This window comes from Podarcis pityusensis (genome assembly GCF_964106645.2).
Source record: "Podarcis pityusensis genome assembly, chromosome: 6".
NCBI classification, from domain to species: Eukaryota; Metazoa; Chordata; class Lepidosauria; order Squamata; family Lacertidae; genus Podarcis; species Podarcis pityusensis.
The window spans coordinates 21,254,580-21,271,721 of record NC_138030.1 but is presented as its reverse complement, the minus strand read 5'-3'; the positions used below and the strand labels follow the sequence as shown (position 1 = coordinate 21,271,721).

Genomic DNA, 17,142 nt, shown 5'->3' with positions numbered 1-17,142 from the left:
TGTGAGCTACAGTCCTAAACCTGGCAACTGTTCTACTAGAAAACTAACTGTAAGCCTTGAAAATGCAACCTGAAGAGAGAAGCAAGAGAAAGCATGTGTCTCTCAGGAAGGTTAACCACCTTCAATTTGACCCTTGATAACTGATGGATTGACTACTGATCAAAGAGGCCCACAGCCACAACCATCTCCCAAGGTTAGGGGACTGGGAATACTATGTCTGCCCCAGGCAAAAAAGAAACTCTGAGAGAATCCCTTGAGATGAGCATTTAAATGAAACATTAATGCTGGTGCGAGGGGGGGGGTGTTTGTGTGGAAGGGGGGATGGAGAACAAAGGCCTGACAGAAATATACAGAAATAAATTTCTTACCCTGGTGTGAACAAGCTCGCCCAGCCTGGGATGAACTTAGGGTCTCTGGAGAATAGCAGGATTGCGAATAAGCAGAAAAGTACAAATACTGCCTGTTCAGCAAACCTGTAGAGGAAGGAAATGCAGCGAGTCATTGTAATGAAGACATCATTTCCCCCAGTCTTGCTTGAGGATGAGTTCAACTGTGACCAGTAGGTGGAAATCTGAGGAAGGCTGGCAATGTTGCGCAGAAAAGAGCAAAGGGGAATTTTGATTGTTTCAGAACAAAATGCAGAAGTGGCCTTGAGCTAGATACACATTTCCAAAATTAAAATATAACCCAAGTGTCAGCAAACTTTCTAGCACTGAAGTTCATAGAGGAGAATTGTAAAATATACATAGGAGCAGATATTTGTGTTTCAACATATCTCTGCAGGCATTCGGGTTAACAACTTGGGCCTCCCATGTGGGTCTTATTGCATAAATCATGCAATAAGAAGAAACACATGGTTGCTCAACTTGATTGTGTGGTGTGTGTTTTTTACAACAATGAATGTGATAGAAAGCAGAAGAGTGATCATTTGTGGGAGGTTTCAAGATTCAATGACCACAGACTTTAACCCATTTCAGGCTCACACACACACACACACACAGAGAGAGAGAGAGAGAGAGAGAGAGAGAGAGAGAGTGGCAGGGACAGAGCCTGCCCCCTTCCCTGGCTGCCTAAATTGTGTGTGTGTTTGTGTGTGTGTGTGTGTGTGTGTGTGTGTGTGACGTTCTAACCACAAACAGAAAGTCATGAAACAAGTATTTGAAATCTCAATTTTTGGAAGTTGAGGATGGAATAGGATGAGAATGCTACCTTATAATGGGGCATCATTAAATTGTACTCTTCTCTTCCTGGTTTAAACATATCAAGAGAAGATTAGGAACCAAATTACAAAACGAAACATTAGATTTAAGGAACAAGAGATACATAAACCATTTGGAAGAAATCTGGAGTTGCTAATCAAATTGGCCATGGCTGGTTTAATAGACTTTCTGTGCTCTTAGAATGGAAAAAAGGGCCTTTGATTCTTACAATGATATTTCGCAGGTTGCTGGTTTATAGTGACATTAATGTTTCAGTGGACACTAATCTTTCATAATATCCACCAACGGTGAAAAGTACTTTTCCCCCAGATATGTTCAGGTTCCCTCGATTTATTTATTTTGCAATAGTTATGTGTTGCTTAAAAAAATAATAATACAGCAGTTTGCAAGGGGGTGGGGGGGGAAGAGACAATGCAACCTTTGTAACTGATAAAGCAGAAGAACAAAATCAACAACTAAAATCAGCCTGCAGCAGTTTTATCAGATAATAGTCTCAAAGACTATCAGATGAGTTTTTGTTACTTTTCTAAAAGTAGCCAATGATAGTAGCCAAGCATGCCGCCTCCCAGAGGGGTTGGGGCAACTGGTAAGAAGGTCCTATTCTGAAGGTCCATGACTGGATAATTAATTGATGGAACTATGAGGAGGATCTGCTTAGCAGCTTTCAAAGGGCAGGGATGAGAGGATGCTCTGCTTGTACTCCACACTCAGATTGTCTAGGGCAAGTGTGGGAAATCTATAGCCCCCAAAATGTTGTTCAGCTACAGCTCCCATCAGCCCCAGCAAGGACAACTTTATTAAGGCATAAGCTTTTGTGGACCAGTAAACTTGTCAGCATCTCAAAAAGCAGAGACATCACCTTGCCAACAAAGGTCCGTATAGTTAAAGCTAAGGTTTTCCCAGTAGTGATGTATGGAAGTGAGACCTGGACCATAAAGAAGACTGATTGCTGAAGAATTGATGCTTTTGAATTATGGTGCTGGAAGAGACTCTTGAGAGTACCATGGACTGCAAGAAGATCAAACCTATCCATTCTGAAGGAAATCAGCCCTGAGTGCTCACTGGAAGGACAGATCCTGAAGCTGAGGCTCCAATACTTTGGCCACCTCATGAGAAGAGAAGACTCCCTGGAAAAGACCCTGATGTTGGGAAAGATGGAGGGCACAAGGAGAAGGGGGCGACAGAGGAGGACGAGATGGCTGGACAGTGTTCTCAAAGCTACCAGTATGAGTTTGGTCAAACTGCCGGAGGCAGTAGAAGAGAGGAGTGCCTGGCGTGCTCTGGTCCATGGGGTCACGAAGAGTCGGACACGACTAAACGACTAAACAACAACAAAACTTGTCATAGAGATGAATGCTAGTCCATGAAGACTTATGACACAATACATCTGTCAGTTTTTCAGCTGCCACAAGACTATGGTGATTGACAGGACAGATTGGTCAGCAGTAAACAGTGTTCACATCAGTGGCAACAAACTGTTTCACTGATGCTAGCAAGGAGACTTAACTAGGTCTACAGCATCCGGTTATTTGTGAGTGCTCAAATACAGTAACAGCTAATGAAAGTGTCTTTTTAAGAAATGGTTAGCACCGACTGTATCTGAAAAAGAAAGGACTGGTTAACACTAAGTGATTTAGCCCATAAAGATTTCAACACCCATTTAATTAGAAATGCATTATTTAAAGTCTGGAACAAGTACAAATTGAGACTGGAGCTAATGATACCATGGTGGCTCTCACCTCTAGAAGCCCATGCCATGAAAAAACTAAACATGAACAAGGAATGGGCAACATATAGAGATTTGATAATGGAAGATCAAGGTAAATTAAGAATAAGACCATATGAAGAAATAAGGCATTATGTCTCCGACAGATGGCAATATATATGGTAAAACTTGGAAGTGTCTTTAATTCAGACTTGAAGAAAGGCTTCGCTAAAGAGAATTCATTAATGTATGAAAGACTATTTTAAAAAAAAAAAAACTATCTAAAATGTATAACCTTTTGCTAGATCTGGACATGACTGATGAGGAAGTGAAAGAGACAATGATTAAATGGGCACAAGACTTCAGCCATACAATATATTTAGAGCAATGGGAGAAACTTTGGCAGGAAGATATAAGATTTACCGCCTGCAGTACAATAAAAGAAAATTTCATCAAAATGTTCTACAGGTGGTATTTAACATCAATCAAATTAGCAAAAATCTATAAACTGAAATCCAGCCTCTGTTGGAAATGCAACAAGGAAGCTGGAACAACAATGCATATGTGGTGGAGTTGCACCCCAATTTAGTACTTCTGGGGAGAAATACATGAGTAGTCGAAAAAAATGCTTAAAATCCCATTAACGAAAAAACCAGAGCCTTACTTACCGGGCCTATTAGGAAAAGAAATACTGAAATCGAAAAAAAGAATTTTCTTATATGTGACCACCGCAGCTAGGATAGTAATAGCATCTAAATGGAAAGTTAAAGAGCTACCTACCAAGGAGGAATGGATTCTTAAATTAAACGAATATTTAAAATTGGCTAATTTAACAGCATCTATACGACAGCAGTCAAATAAAAAAATAAAAAAAGAATGGCAATGCTTTGATGATTATATGACAAAATACTGCTCTAAAAATACATGCTAATATGCTTAGACTAAGAATGTAAATGCATCAAAACAATAATCTATCAAAGAGAAATATATGTATTTAGAGAAAATTTAAAAAAATCAGAATGCAATGATAAGGGTAAAATTGATTCTACACAAGACGAGTAGCGGTGGAGGGAAGCTAAACAGGGTGGTGGGTTTGTTTTATTTTGTTTATGTTTTTTCTTTAGGGATATTGTATAATGATTTAATGTTTCTTTTCTGTTATGTATTATTTCTCTTTCTCTTTTCAGTTGTATGACAGAAAATCTAAATAAAAATTTCATAATAAAAAAAATAAAATAAAATGCCGGCTTAATGTGATATGCAAAAACAAAACAAAACACTAAATGATTTAGAAAGCCAAATCCTCTCTCACAGAGACTACATAATGATTATTCATGACATCTTGTCATGGACTGATTGGCTTCAGAGGAATGGTGGGAGGAAGTATGAAAGAAGGCTCAGATCTGAGGGCTTGGTGGTGGAATAACGATGAGTGGTCAGAGGGAGAAGTGAGAGAAGACTGGGAAGAGGTGTCAAAAGCTGAAGAGGTAACAGTGCTTAGTGAGCAGGGGGAGTTGGTGGCAGAAAGCAGTCCAGAATCAGCGGTAGAAGCGGAGGCTGGAGAGGAGGGAGGCCAAGAAGCAGAGATGAGTCTGGCTGGTGAAGAGGCACGGTTGTCTCCCTCTCCTGCTGTGACCAGCTCCCCTCTCCACTGGTCTCCCAGAGCCAGAAGAGGCATAAAAAGAGTGGAGGCAAAGTTAGGTTCACGCAGGTGCAGTATCAGATTGTTTGGAGAAAACCCTGGATAAGAGGGGACTTCTGCAGCTGTGGGGAGGTGGGCAACTTCAGTTTCTGCAACTGCTTCATGGGAGCAAGACCTGCTGGAAATGGGTTGCTGTGCTCCTTAGGCCTCACACTCCTGTGCAGATCCTGTTTTTGCTTTAAAAAAAGAGTTAACTCCAACTCGTTGGTGTAATTTACTGCTGGCTCACTCCTGTCATGGCTTCAGTGCTTCATTTGTCTCTGGGACTGTTCGTGAGTGTGCTACAAATGCTTCCAAATGCACTAGACTGGCTAATTAGAGAATAAGTTTGTTCCTTGCATAAATAATTTAGCAGAAGTAATTAAGCAGCCCATCATCAAGTGTAAAGTCTCCAGCTGACTCTGCAATTTAGGATTTGCTTCAGAGGTATGGCCTGAGCTAAACTTTCTTTCAGCTGCGGCGGAAGTAGTTGAAAGCTATGGTGTTTGTAACAAACAAGAAAAATGCTTATCCTATGGTAACCGATAAAATGCAGAAAAACAAAACTTTGGGGTTGTCTAAGGCAGGGAAACCTGTTGCCCTCCAGATATTGTTGCATTGCAACCCCTATCAGCCCCGAACAGCATGTCTAATGGTGAGGAATGGTGGGAACTGGAATCCATAAATACCTGGAGGGCCATGGAATAGCCATCCGTGAACTAAGGAAACTGACCCCAGACTACAAGACAAATGAAAGAAAGATCACACACATATTTAATTATCACACACAGTGGAGCCAAATGCTACCTTGGTGAATGTGTGCTCCCAAATCTGAATTTGATGAAATAACCTCTCTGTGTGTGTGTGTAGGAGAGAATTAGCAGATGGGAGAAGAGGGTGCTTAACCCTTCACACACAGAGAGAGACACACACCAATTTCCCCCAGCAAATGCTGCCTCCCCCTGCCCAAGGCCATTTCTCCACCCCACAGTCAGGTGTAAACACAGTTGACTGAGTCTTGTATTGCTTTCATTGTGACTTACTTTATTGGTCCCAGCTTCTGATAATCATCCCTTATTACTGTCCTGGCTCTGGCTTCTGCATCAGCTCTGATCTCCGATTTCTTTTTTCTCCAGCTCAACAACAAGGGAGGGAAAAAATGCTTTGTTCACACGACCTCAGGCACTCTCATTCAAAAATATTACTGAATCAAACTATCTTGCAGAAAGCTTATAAATGGATTTAAGGTTGTTACATTTAGGAGGGCTTTTGGCTGCATAATTTCCTTGCTGCTGTTCAAATGTTCCAGTTTTCACTCTCTGTTTTGTGGTTTTAACGTTTCAGTTTTATGCCCTTAATGTGATTTCAGTTTCATCCTTAAAATGTACCACCACTAACTAAGAAACTGCAATAAAAAATTAAACTAGCAAATAGCTAGAATTGTACAGTACATTAGGACCATTTGCTAGGAAAGACAGTTAACTATTTTTATTTATTGGTCAGTTTCACACAACATAATAACCCATTCTATGTTTACAAATTCTCATCCTGCCATCAAAGGTACCTTCATCCTCTTGGCATTATGCAAAATACACATCTCTCACAGTCACAGAAGAACCACCAGAGCATGCATTCATACGAATGATTTGTCTTAAAAATCAGGGCAAATTCATTCTGTCTTCTGCAGTAATTCATCGCCTCCATGCACCCTCTCTAGAGATAGCCATTTCTCTAGAGAAATGGTTTCTAGATTCTGATTCAGAGGACGTCAAAAAATAGGATGGCTCCATTTTTCAGGCATTAGAATAGCCGGAAAACAAGCGAGTAATTATGCAAAATGTGCCGCTGATGATGAAACAAAGCATAAGGAATTTTGAGGCTCAAAGGCTGAAATACTAATGTGAGGCTCAGCCTTTTTTAGTAGGTAACTTCAGTGCTCATCTGCATTTTGACCTGCCCTTCTCCTCCACCCACCTCACACAATTAGGAGTCCATATGAAGGACAATTTCATCTTGAACTATTTTCAGGTTAACAGTGTCATGCTGCTTAATACATTTCTGGCACTGCTTAGATTTTCATTAAATCTACAATGCTAGTTTGATTCCATCAATCATAAAGTGTACCCAATGTTTGCGAACCAGTCAAACATATGAACAGAACATATGAACAGAATTCTGAAGGAAAGGGTCACTTGCTTGATTCTTTTGGCAAACTAGCATCTACTTTGAGCCTTTGATTTTAAAAAGTGAGGTCGTGGGGAAAATCTATTTGCCATGTATGGTTTTGGTTTTTTCTTACCCCGTTTTCCTTTTTTTTAAAAAAAGGCCTTAAGCATCAATTCCTTTCAAAACAATTCAACAAACAGAACAGAAATGAGAGCCACAGTACTCCAGTGCACATAGTTTTGGAATTTCACTTATGAGGCCCGAATTCAAATCTCTACTCATCAGTAAAACTATATGGATAGTCTTGGGAAAATCTCTCTCTTTTGACCTCAGTTTGCCATGTGTAAATGGGGACAGTGACTTACATATCCTGCTGAGTGGATCAGCAAGATGGACTATATATATTTTTACATACCGTATTTTTTGCTCTATAAGACACACTTTTTCCCCTCCAAAAATTAAGGGGAAATGTGTGTGCGTCTTATGTAGCGAATGCAGGCTCCATGGCTTCAGCAAAAGCAACGCGAAGCCTCCGGAGCGCAGCAGGACCGCTCCTGCTGCGTTCCAGAGGCTTCACGTTGCTTTCGCTGAAGCCTGGAGAGAGAGAGGGGTCAGTGCGCACCGCTGCGCTCCGGAGGCTTCACGTTGCTTTCGCTGAAGCCAGGAGGGGTCGGTGTGCCCCGATCCCTCTGGCTCTCCTGGCTTCGCTTCGCTGAAGGGGCACTGTGCAGAGAGGGAGAGCTGTGCACCGCCCCTTCAGCGAAGCGGGAGGAGAAATGGAAGGGGCTCCGTTTCTCCTCCTGCTTCGCTGAAGGGGCGCTGCGCAGAGAGGGAGAGAACTTTTTTTTTCTTGTTCTCCCCCTCTAAAACTAGGTGCATCCTATGGTCAGGTACATCCTATAGAGTGAAAAATACGGTACCAATAAAAGTACTATATAAATTACTAATAGTGGTACACTTTGAAATAATGCAATTATTACACGTTCATAAGATTATAAGAAAAGCCCAGCTGGATGAGACCAAAGACCCATCTAGTTCATAATCCTGTGGCCAACCAGCTACCTATAGGAAGCCTGTAAGCAGAATCTGAATGCAACAGCAGTATATTCCCCTGCATTGATTTTCTGAATTAAATTGTAGCTCTGAAGGTGCTATTCATCTCGCTGATGGAAAAAATAATGGCACTTCAATGAGCCATATATTTGTTGGAATTACTATAGCACTGCAAGCTTAAAAGAAGGCTATGGGATATCAGAAATGCATTTTAACAACAACAGCGTAAAGTGCACAATAAACAGAAATGGCTCATAATCTCTGAGCCACCACCAAAAAAATAACCCCCAAACAAACTCTAGCAATGCTTCTTGTTTTAAATACTGCAAGTGAAGGAATATGGCGAAGTTGGAAAGCAAGTTGTAAGTACCCAGATTAGCAAAAGATTTACAATAAAACCATGTTACTGCTCAATTACTGATTAACACATTGTTTTATGAAATCACTGAAGTTTAATCCCTGTCAAATGTAACCTGTTCTTGGCCAAATTTCCAGCTACGGACTTTATATCTTAACCTACGTAACAGCTACAGTAAAAAGAATCATTCCTGGAAAAATACAGAACACAAGTCCCATACCATGCAGTGAAATGCACAAATCCCTGAATGGTGCAAGTGCAAAACAGCCAGGTCGAAATATCCCAGGAATTCAGTAACTAGTAGAATTATCAACAGAACACCTCTTATTCTTTGAACCCTGCTCTCATTACAACAAATTAGCAAAACTCTGTGGACCTCAACAAATCTGTACCAATATACACTGCCTTAAGGTCATTTGTGACAAGGTTGAGAAATTTCTGGGGCAATGAGATCACCAACTCAGTGGTCAGGACACCTCTGCAGTGATCTTGTGAGAGAATGCATCCGATGTGAATTCACAAGGGGAAAGGGTGGGCCTCAAAGGTCTGGTGCTCATGAAGACCACCAAAATATCCCATAAGAACATAAGAAGAGTCCTACTGGATCAAACTACTCAGGGCCAGACTTGGGTAGTCTTTCGTAATATGGCGCCATGTATGGAGCTGAAATTTGGCACCCCCAAATGGATCTTCTCAAGTATGGATCGTCTCCATTTTGCACCCCCTCGGCTCAGCACCCTGTGTGGGAGAACTGTCTAGACCACCCAGCACTGAAGCTATTGGCCCATCTAATCCAGCATTCCCTTCTCACAGTGGACAACCCATGGGAGGCCTGCAAGCAGGACCTGAGGGCAACAATGCTCTCCTCATCCATGATTCTCAGCAAGTGGTATTCAGAGGCATGCAACCTCTGACAGTGCAGGTGGAGGACAGCCTTATCTTCCATGAATTTGTCTAATCCACTTTTAAAACCAACCAAGCTGGTAGACATCTCTACCTCCTGTGGGAGCACATTCTGTAGTTTAACTATATGGTGCTGTCTCCAGGTGCCGAGTCTGTCTCGAGTAGCTCAGAGCTCAAACTCCGACCCACCACAGAGCGCGCTGTTCTGGAAGTCGAATTATTTAACTATTATTGGAATTCTAATTGAAATGATATTAAGAGAAACTCTTTGCCTTACCCATAGACTGTTGGTACTATGACGTTTCCCCTCTTTTTTATGAACTGTATGATCTTTATTATCTACGGTTGCTTTGCTTAATAAATTTAAACTTTATAAATTAGCGATCTTAAGTCATTTATATTAAAATGAAAGTAATTTTATTATCAGCTCTGCCTTAGTGCATGTGATGAAGTTTCCCTATTATTCAGCTATCTTTAGAAGTGTGTTTTTATAGTATGAGCTGCTTGGATATTTTTTCTTTAAAAATAACACCTTTGTTTCTGAACACAGTGTCTTCAAAAGCTATCTTCAAACTGGAGTTTTGTGGCCAAGCAAAAAAGTCACAAATTGTATTTTTCAAATGCAAAAATAGAATTATTAAGATGTAACATGTAGAGCCTCACCCAACTTTAAAAACAAAAAAGAAGGACCTGTCAATGAAATATTGTAAAAGACACATCCCATTTTGCCAAGCCAAAATGCTTGCCCTGATGAAATGACCCCATTAGTGCACTGTGTCATCTAGTTTTTCTTTATTCCTTTTTCTTTTAAAAAATTTATTTGCATTTTGAAAAACAGGAACAGATAGTTTTTCTTGTGCAACAAGAGAGTACATGTACACCTGAAAGACAGGGGTGTTCCCAAGTCAAAAAAAGGATAGGTCCCTCATAAAACCATCAGATTTCCAATAAGGACCCAGCTAAACTGGTTACCTTGACCACAATTTCAATCAATGTTAAACCATACAAATAAATCAGACATGAAAGTACCTCAAGCTAATGCATCCATAAAGGAATGAGATCCAGAGCCATCCGAAAAGAAGGAACAGCAGCATTAAGGGAAAGGCAAACACAAACCAAGAGCCAAAATTCACAACGTCACACCCTGGAAAAAAGCTTTGAGAAGGAGAAAACCTGATTAATGTAAGGTGGAGAAACCCATTTGGATAAACTGAAGAAAGAATCTGAAATATGCAACCAAGGCCAGCGTGTCATACAAACATCTCGGTTGTGATTCAAGACCACATCTAGAGGCTACCATTGTCACTTTCTGCAGCTCACGGACTCCCGAAGGGGGTGCAGAAGATAATCTGTCTGTGTTGTATGAAAGGGACAACTATGGTCACAAAGATCTCATCCTTCTTTGTCCTTGCCTAGGAGTCACATTTTTACTAGTTCAGAGTCATGTGCAGTTCTTGACTCCATAGCCTTGGGAAATCCCCATGTACATCCATTGTCAACACCAGCATGTTCAGTTCCTCACAAGCCCTTTCCCTCCATACCTTTTGAGTTGTCCTGAAAGAATGAGATTTGGGGCAGTTCCTGTCAGCGTCGCTGTTCCACCAATACTGGCTGCATAAGGGATCGAAATGAGGAAGCCTTTCCATACATTCTTCTTGTGCTCTTCCTCCTTCTGTATGTCTGAGGAAACTTCAATTGTGACTTCCTTCTCCTCTGTCAAGTCTTTTCTTTAAAACATTACAAAAGGCAACTCTTGACATTTGTCATTTCTCATATAACTTAGGGCTCATTTGTTTGCTTTTGCTTCTGTATCTGATTGATTCTCCCCCCCCCCCCCATCTGCCAAATAATTTGGCAAGGGGACTCATTGGTCTTCAGTTGATGGAACAGGATCTACAGCAGGTACTGTTTCTCTCTCCTCTGCAGAATGAGCTGCATCTACCCAGATTCTCTCTTTGATCCATCTGTGAAAGGTAATCTGGGCATCCTAAAGTAGGATGGACTTGGGGAGGGGCCAAAACTTGGAGGCAGACCACATACTTAGTTTGCTGAGTTTCCAGGATCATTTATGCTTAAAAGCAGCATGACTAGTAAAGGCCTCACCTTGAGAGCTAGGAGAATCATTGCCACAGTAGACCATGGCCTCATTTGGACATGACTCTAAATAATAATCTAGTGTTACATTGACATGTCTGCTCCCCACTTCCCCTCTCTTCTGGTATGGCAACAACATCAAAAACACTTGCTTCTGTTTTCAACTAACCAAAGTTTGAGTTACGTCTGAACCAGGAACTGGGGTTATTTGAGTTATACTATATCCAAACAAGCCAGGACTATAATGTACTGCATGATCTTTACTTGTTCAGACAAGCCATAGTTAAAACAGCTAGTTGAAAACAATTATGTTCATTTTCCTCCTCACAGCCACGCCAGAAGATGGGAGATGGGAGGGGGCAGGCACAAGTCTAAAACCCATTCATGCAGCACTAAACCATAGTTTTATTTATTAATCAAGCTGCAATCCTAAGCCCAGTTACGAGGGAATAAATTAAGGTTACCAGATTTTTTTCAATGAATCCGTGGACACTTTTCAACTTCAATGGATTTTGTATGGGGACTGATTTGTAAATCCGGGGACTGTCCCCGAGAAACAGGGTTGTCTGGTAACCTTAGAATAAGTGCCCCTGACTTTAGTGGGTCTTACTTTCAAGTAGACACCATGTGATTCTGCTATTCCTTATTAAAATAATATCCAAACGCACCTATCAGGGCACACAACCTTCTGAAGGTGGCTTGCAAAAAAAGAAGAAGTTTTGAAACACATAGAAACATCAAAACCACAATCCATAAATATAAAAAAGCCATGCTTTCAAATATCTCTCAGAGACCAGGCCAAGTGTATTTCCAAAGACTTGCAGCAATTGCTGAAAAGGCTCTGTCCCTGGCCTAGCAGTTTTTACTGGCAAGTCAGATTTCAAGGCCCCCAATTATGGTAGGTCTGAGTGCAGCCAATATTGAACTTAGTCCCTTGACATAAACTCAATATAATTACAATTTAGTGCAATGCTAACGCAACGCTATAGCTTCCTTGGAGCATGGGTGGAATGCAGCAAGTGACATAAGCAGGAAGAAGTTAAATAGGGCTTTACTCCTAGGTAAACAGCCTTAGTTCATACTCATGAAACAGAGGAAGAATACTTTGGTATCACCGTCCTCCTCTCCAATGCAAAGCTTTGCGTAAACTTACTCATCAACATTTGCTAGAAGCTGCATCTCAGTTGGCACTGTGTGGAGTTTGTTCTGATGTACAGAGGCTGAAAAAGAATAATACCCAAAGAGCTTTTAAAAATACAGAGAAACATTTCCAGAGTCATAATGACAGAAGGTGGTGCTACTATTCCTAAATCGTAACAGTTAAATATCCCAGCATAGTTGAGTTACAACAGCAGAATAAAAAGTGGGGAACGGGTATGTCTGCCAACAGCCAGAATATGCACCAGTAGGACTTGCTTCCAATTGGCAGGGTTGGTAAAAGTACAATCTCAAGGCATCTTGCTGACACCTCCTTCGAAAAGGCTAATTTATGCATCCAAATCACCCATTTGGTGCCGTAGCTTTGCACACGTGTGAGTCACTCTTGAGTCTCTCATTCTGCACTGATCAGCTGGAGTTTCCAAGATTTCACAATTAATTAAACAATTAATTGGTCCAGTGAAGGGTAGAGTTTAGTGTGCATTATATTTCTGCACTTCTGGGAAGCACGGAAAGATCTACCAGCTTAAAGCTGTCTTAACATAAACACAAGTTAAGCCTACAGAAAGGTTTCATAGCCAAAGGCAGCAGAGTGATAAATCAGCCCAAATATTTCTATGTTGTGGCTCAGAGTAGAAGAATAAGCTGCTGAAAGGAATTGCTGGTGCGTCCAACTCTCTGACTCACCCTGTTCCCTTATCAAACTGAGAAAGCAGTACCTGAGCAATGTACCAAAACATTATATACATCTATAGCTATCCAGTTAATGTCTACCATTCTGTAAATGTCATTGCTTTGTGACACTTTAGATTTCTTTCTAATGGTGCAACACATCCATCTAACTGCATTTTTTATAAGTTATATAAAGTGTGCATGTCTGCTACAAAGGAATAACTCCCTAAAAAGTGATGAGATTGGAAATCCCGGGAAGTCTATTTATTTGAAGTATTTGTTGTTCACTGTTCACTCAAAAGTCGCAGGGTGGCAAACAATAAAATCAACAATCAACATTTAAAACAAAATAAGCAAATCAGAAACATAAAATCAAAGCCGCTTTCAGTAAAGTGCTGTATTTGGATTTTTCATGATTCCTAATTAACTAAAAGATTACTTTGGAGTTTGTTTTTTCTCTTGATTCCAGAAAAATCAGCTAGTTTTATTTACTGATAAAATGTTTCGCTTGCTTGATGAAATGTCTGATCTTGCCTCCTTTAAAACTTTATTATATTATTGTGTTTTCAGCAGAAGCTGAGGATGGGGATCATTAAGCACTGGGGTGCTTGCTGTTCCGAATGGAAAAAATTCCATTTGGAAATGCTGCCCTCCTCTTACCCATTTCCCCACATTAAGACTGATAGAACATTTCAAGGAACGCACCCAGCGGTCAAAGTCTGTGAACTCGTTTGCTCTGTTGTATCAGGTTTTAATACTGTTCAGTGGACCAGTGACTTCTGCATTGTCACTTCAGTCATTCAGCAACACTGACATTTCTTAATGAAGCAACGCAAATGTGTCTCAGTTCCATGACAACCATGAAAAAAGGGAAGGGATTAAAAGGAAAAGAAAGAATTCAGATGCACACACATAGCATGCCTCCTTTCCCCCTTCAGACTGAAACCATTCACATTTAGGTGGTGGTCAAGTTGGTATGATGGAGAACTTGTCATGCAGGCCTAATTTGGCCCATGTGCATGTTTTGGGTAAACTGCACACTCCTGCCTATCACCTGATGCCATATGACGTCAGGTGTGGAACACTTAGAGGGATCTCCTATCTCTGATCCAAGCGCTACAGAGCTAAGATAAGAGATAAGTCCACCTGCCTTCATGTCTATTGTGGGAGAGGGCATGGGTTAACGCATGCCTCAGTAAAGGAAATTGTGGACAGAGATGGGCCTGGAAAGGAAAGGAGGGACAGTGTCATGCGTGGGGAGTCTGCCTCCCCCTTCAAGTAACTTCACAGATTAGAATTAACGAGCAGTTTATCTTTTATGGTCCTTTTTATTCAGGCATCAGGTTGCAAGCAAAAATCCATGGCCCTCCACAAGGAGAGCAGTTGGCTACTCTAATTCTTCCCCCTTCTGTCTTGCACAACATCCTAGGCACCAATGGAAAGTCCCTCCTCCTCTCTGTATCCTTTGTTCTCTAATACATTTGGATCTCCTAGTTCATAGGGAGGGAGAGTCCCCCACACTCTCTAATGGCGTCTCTGCTATCTGTCTATCTGGGGAGCCAGTGTGGTGTAGTGGTTAAGAGCGGTAGTCTCGTAATCTGGGGAACCGGGTTCGCGTTTCCGCTCCTCCACATGCAGCTGCTGGGTGACCTTGGGCTAGTCACACTTCTCTGAAATCTCTCAGCCCCATTCACCTCACAGAGTGTTTGTTGTGGGGGAGGAAGGGAAAGGAGAATGTTAGCCGCTTTGAGACTCCTTAAAGGGAGTGAAAGGCGGGATATCAAATCCAAACTCTTCTTCTTCTTCTTCTGTCCCCTCCCTTCTGTTTCTCTTGTCATTATCTCGTAGCTAGGTAACTCCTGTCTAATCTGTTCCGTGTCTGTTTCTCTCTCTGCTTCTGAGACCGCTGGAAACAAGGGAGGCGAATCTTCCCCCTCCAGCTCCTCTTCTAAGAGAAACTGATCTGCCTGAGAATGCATTCCTCAATCCTCTGCTTCCGGCCATTCCCTGACAGATAGACACATTGGAAAATAGGAGAAAGGATCCATACCAGCACTCTTTCAGAAACGGATGTGCTCTTACTAGCCATGGCATGTTAACTGCCCTGCCCTGCCACAATATGGAAGCGGAGCACTAGACCGCTATAGATTTATAAAGGAAGTTTATAAAATGGCGCAACCAAGGTGGAGTTATTGGTGTGATGTAAAAGAGTGATGTCACTAGCATCATCCAATAGGAGCATGTGACATTTATGCAAATACCATCTACAGGGCACAGACTATCACAAAATATATCCTTTATCGGTGTACAGGGAAAGCAGATGGCAAACCTTATTTCTCCAGCAAACTCAAAGTTGCCGTTCTGAGCCATAGGGGAAATGCATATTTTCCCCCCAGCAACGTGTGCATTTACAAGCGGAATGTCCTATGGATGCCGTTGGAACACACCTCAGTAACAGATGACTTTACATTTGTCAAAAATGCCATGTTTTATTAGCAACACCCAAATGAGCCAACCAGACTGACCTTGGCTTTCCTCATTTTCCCTCTTGAGGTCCCGAGATGTTTCCCTGTCTCCAAAGAGGCTCTTCAGAACAGCCATTGCAATAGGTAGCATCATAGCGGTGGAGGCTGTGTTACTCAGCCACATGGACAGGAAGGAAGTTGTTAGCATCATTCCTAAAATAAGCCTGGAGAGAGAGAGAGAGAGAGAGAGAGAGAGAGAGAGAGAGAGAGAGAGAGAGAGAGGCCTCATATGATTAATCAGAACAAAGCTGTCTCAGTTATATTCTGTAAGAAGTCCAATCCTGTACAACTGGGATAAATGTTAATCTGATTACACAGTGCTGAAATAGTTATGTTTCCTCTCTATTCAGCAGTTTTAAAAGTTTGGAACTTTTGGAATGATTTTTTTCTTTAAAGCATGCCTGCCCGGCCCATACTCCAACCTTTAAGGCTATGCTTTCACTGACTACATGGAATTGGCGGAAATGACTGGCAGAATCCGAGACCAGGGAGAAGAGTTGGTGAAAGAAGATTGGAAGAAATTTAAAGACTATCTACAGAAATATTGTAAAATTAATGAATGTTAGAATGATGTTAGAATGAAGTTAAGTGGTTTAAGCAGTAATGCTATAAAGGTGTATGTAAAAATGGATTGATAACAGGTGAAAATTTAAAGTTATACTATATTAAGTTAAAGGATTAAGAGAAAATAAAGAGGGAAAGAAATTGCTGAATTAACTAATTGAATTGGAATACAAAAAAGGGAGGTATGAGGAGGTCAGGGAAACAAGGATATGAATGTAAGGCATGGAAAGACTGATCTATTTTTTTCCTTTTTAAGTGTTTTTATTCTTCTATTCTGTATTTTGTATTTTGTATTTTTCCTGTATTTTTACTTTTGTCTTTTATTTTTGTTTTTCTTGTTTTTATGTAATTCTTTTTTCTGAAACTTTAATAAATATCATTTTTTTAAAAAAAAAAAGGCTATGCTTTCACTAACCCAGGCCTTTGACAGAAGCACTGCCATCATGAAAAATATCTGGATCCACCAGAACAAATTCATCAGCAAATTCCACGGAGCAGGTGACTGGGCTGCTGGAGGGGAACAGATCTAACACCATAGAAACAAAGCAGGCTGGTGCAAGAGGCACAGGTCGCTTGAGCTATCCAGATTGCTTAAGCTATCTGGATTAGCTTTGGTGTATTTATTTCCCCACAGGCCAGTCTAAGTAACCCTCCTCCTGCTGCATATGGTCATAGTGCATTTAGAGAGTGCTAAAGAGTTTATATATACAGTGGAACCTCAGAAGCCGAATGCCTGTAAACTCGAATGTTTCTGGTTTTCGAGTGATTTTCGGAAGCTGAACATCTGGCTTCTGTGGCTTCCAATTGGCTGCAGGACGCTCTTCGGCGAATTGGAAGTCGAACGGACTTCCGGAACGGATTCCATTCGACTTCCAAGGTGTGTCTGTACATCTTCAGTCCAACCTTGCAAGGCTAGGGTTGCCATATATCTGGAATTTCCCAGACCTATCCGGAATACTGCAGTCGACTTTCCTGAAAAATAGCTCAAAAACTTCATTTATTTTTTGGAATTTGCTAAAAAAAGAAAAGCCCTACAACTTTGC

The 17,142-nt window shown here is 41.1% G+C and overlaps 1 protein-coding gene across 2 annotated transcripts in view; it reads right to left on the bottom strand.

Annotated features, from left to right (window-relative positions):
- SLC13A3 (solute carrier family 13 member 3) overlaps nucleotides 1-17,142 on the bottom strand; it is a 46,070-nt gene that overhangs the window by 10,601 nt on the left and 18,327 nt on the right. For both annotated transcript variants that reach the window (XM_081011217.1, XM_081011218.1), the window contains exons 3-8: nucleotides 15,536-15,699; nucleotides 12,334-12,400; nucleotides 10,628-10,813; nucleotides 10,116-10,241; nucleotides 5,650-5,742; nucleotides 369-473 (exon numbers count right to left, since the gene is read on the bottom strand). In XM_081011217.1, coding sequence (XP_080867343.1) covers nucleotides 369-473; nucleotides 5,650-5,742; nucleotides 10,116-10,241; nucleotides 10,628-10,813; nucleotides 12,334-12,400; nucleotides 15,536-15,699 — 741 coding nt within the window. The remainder of the gene's footprint in view (nucleotides 1-368; nucleotides 474-5,649; nucleotides 5,743-10,115; nucleotides 10,242-10,627; nucleotides 10,814-12,333; nucleotides 12,401-15,535; nucleotides 15,700-17,142) is intronic.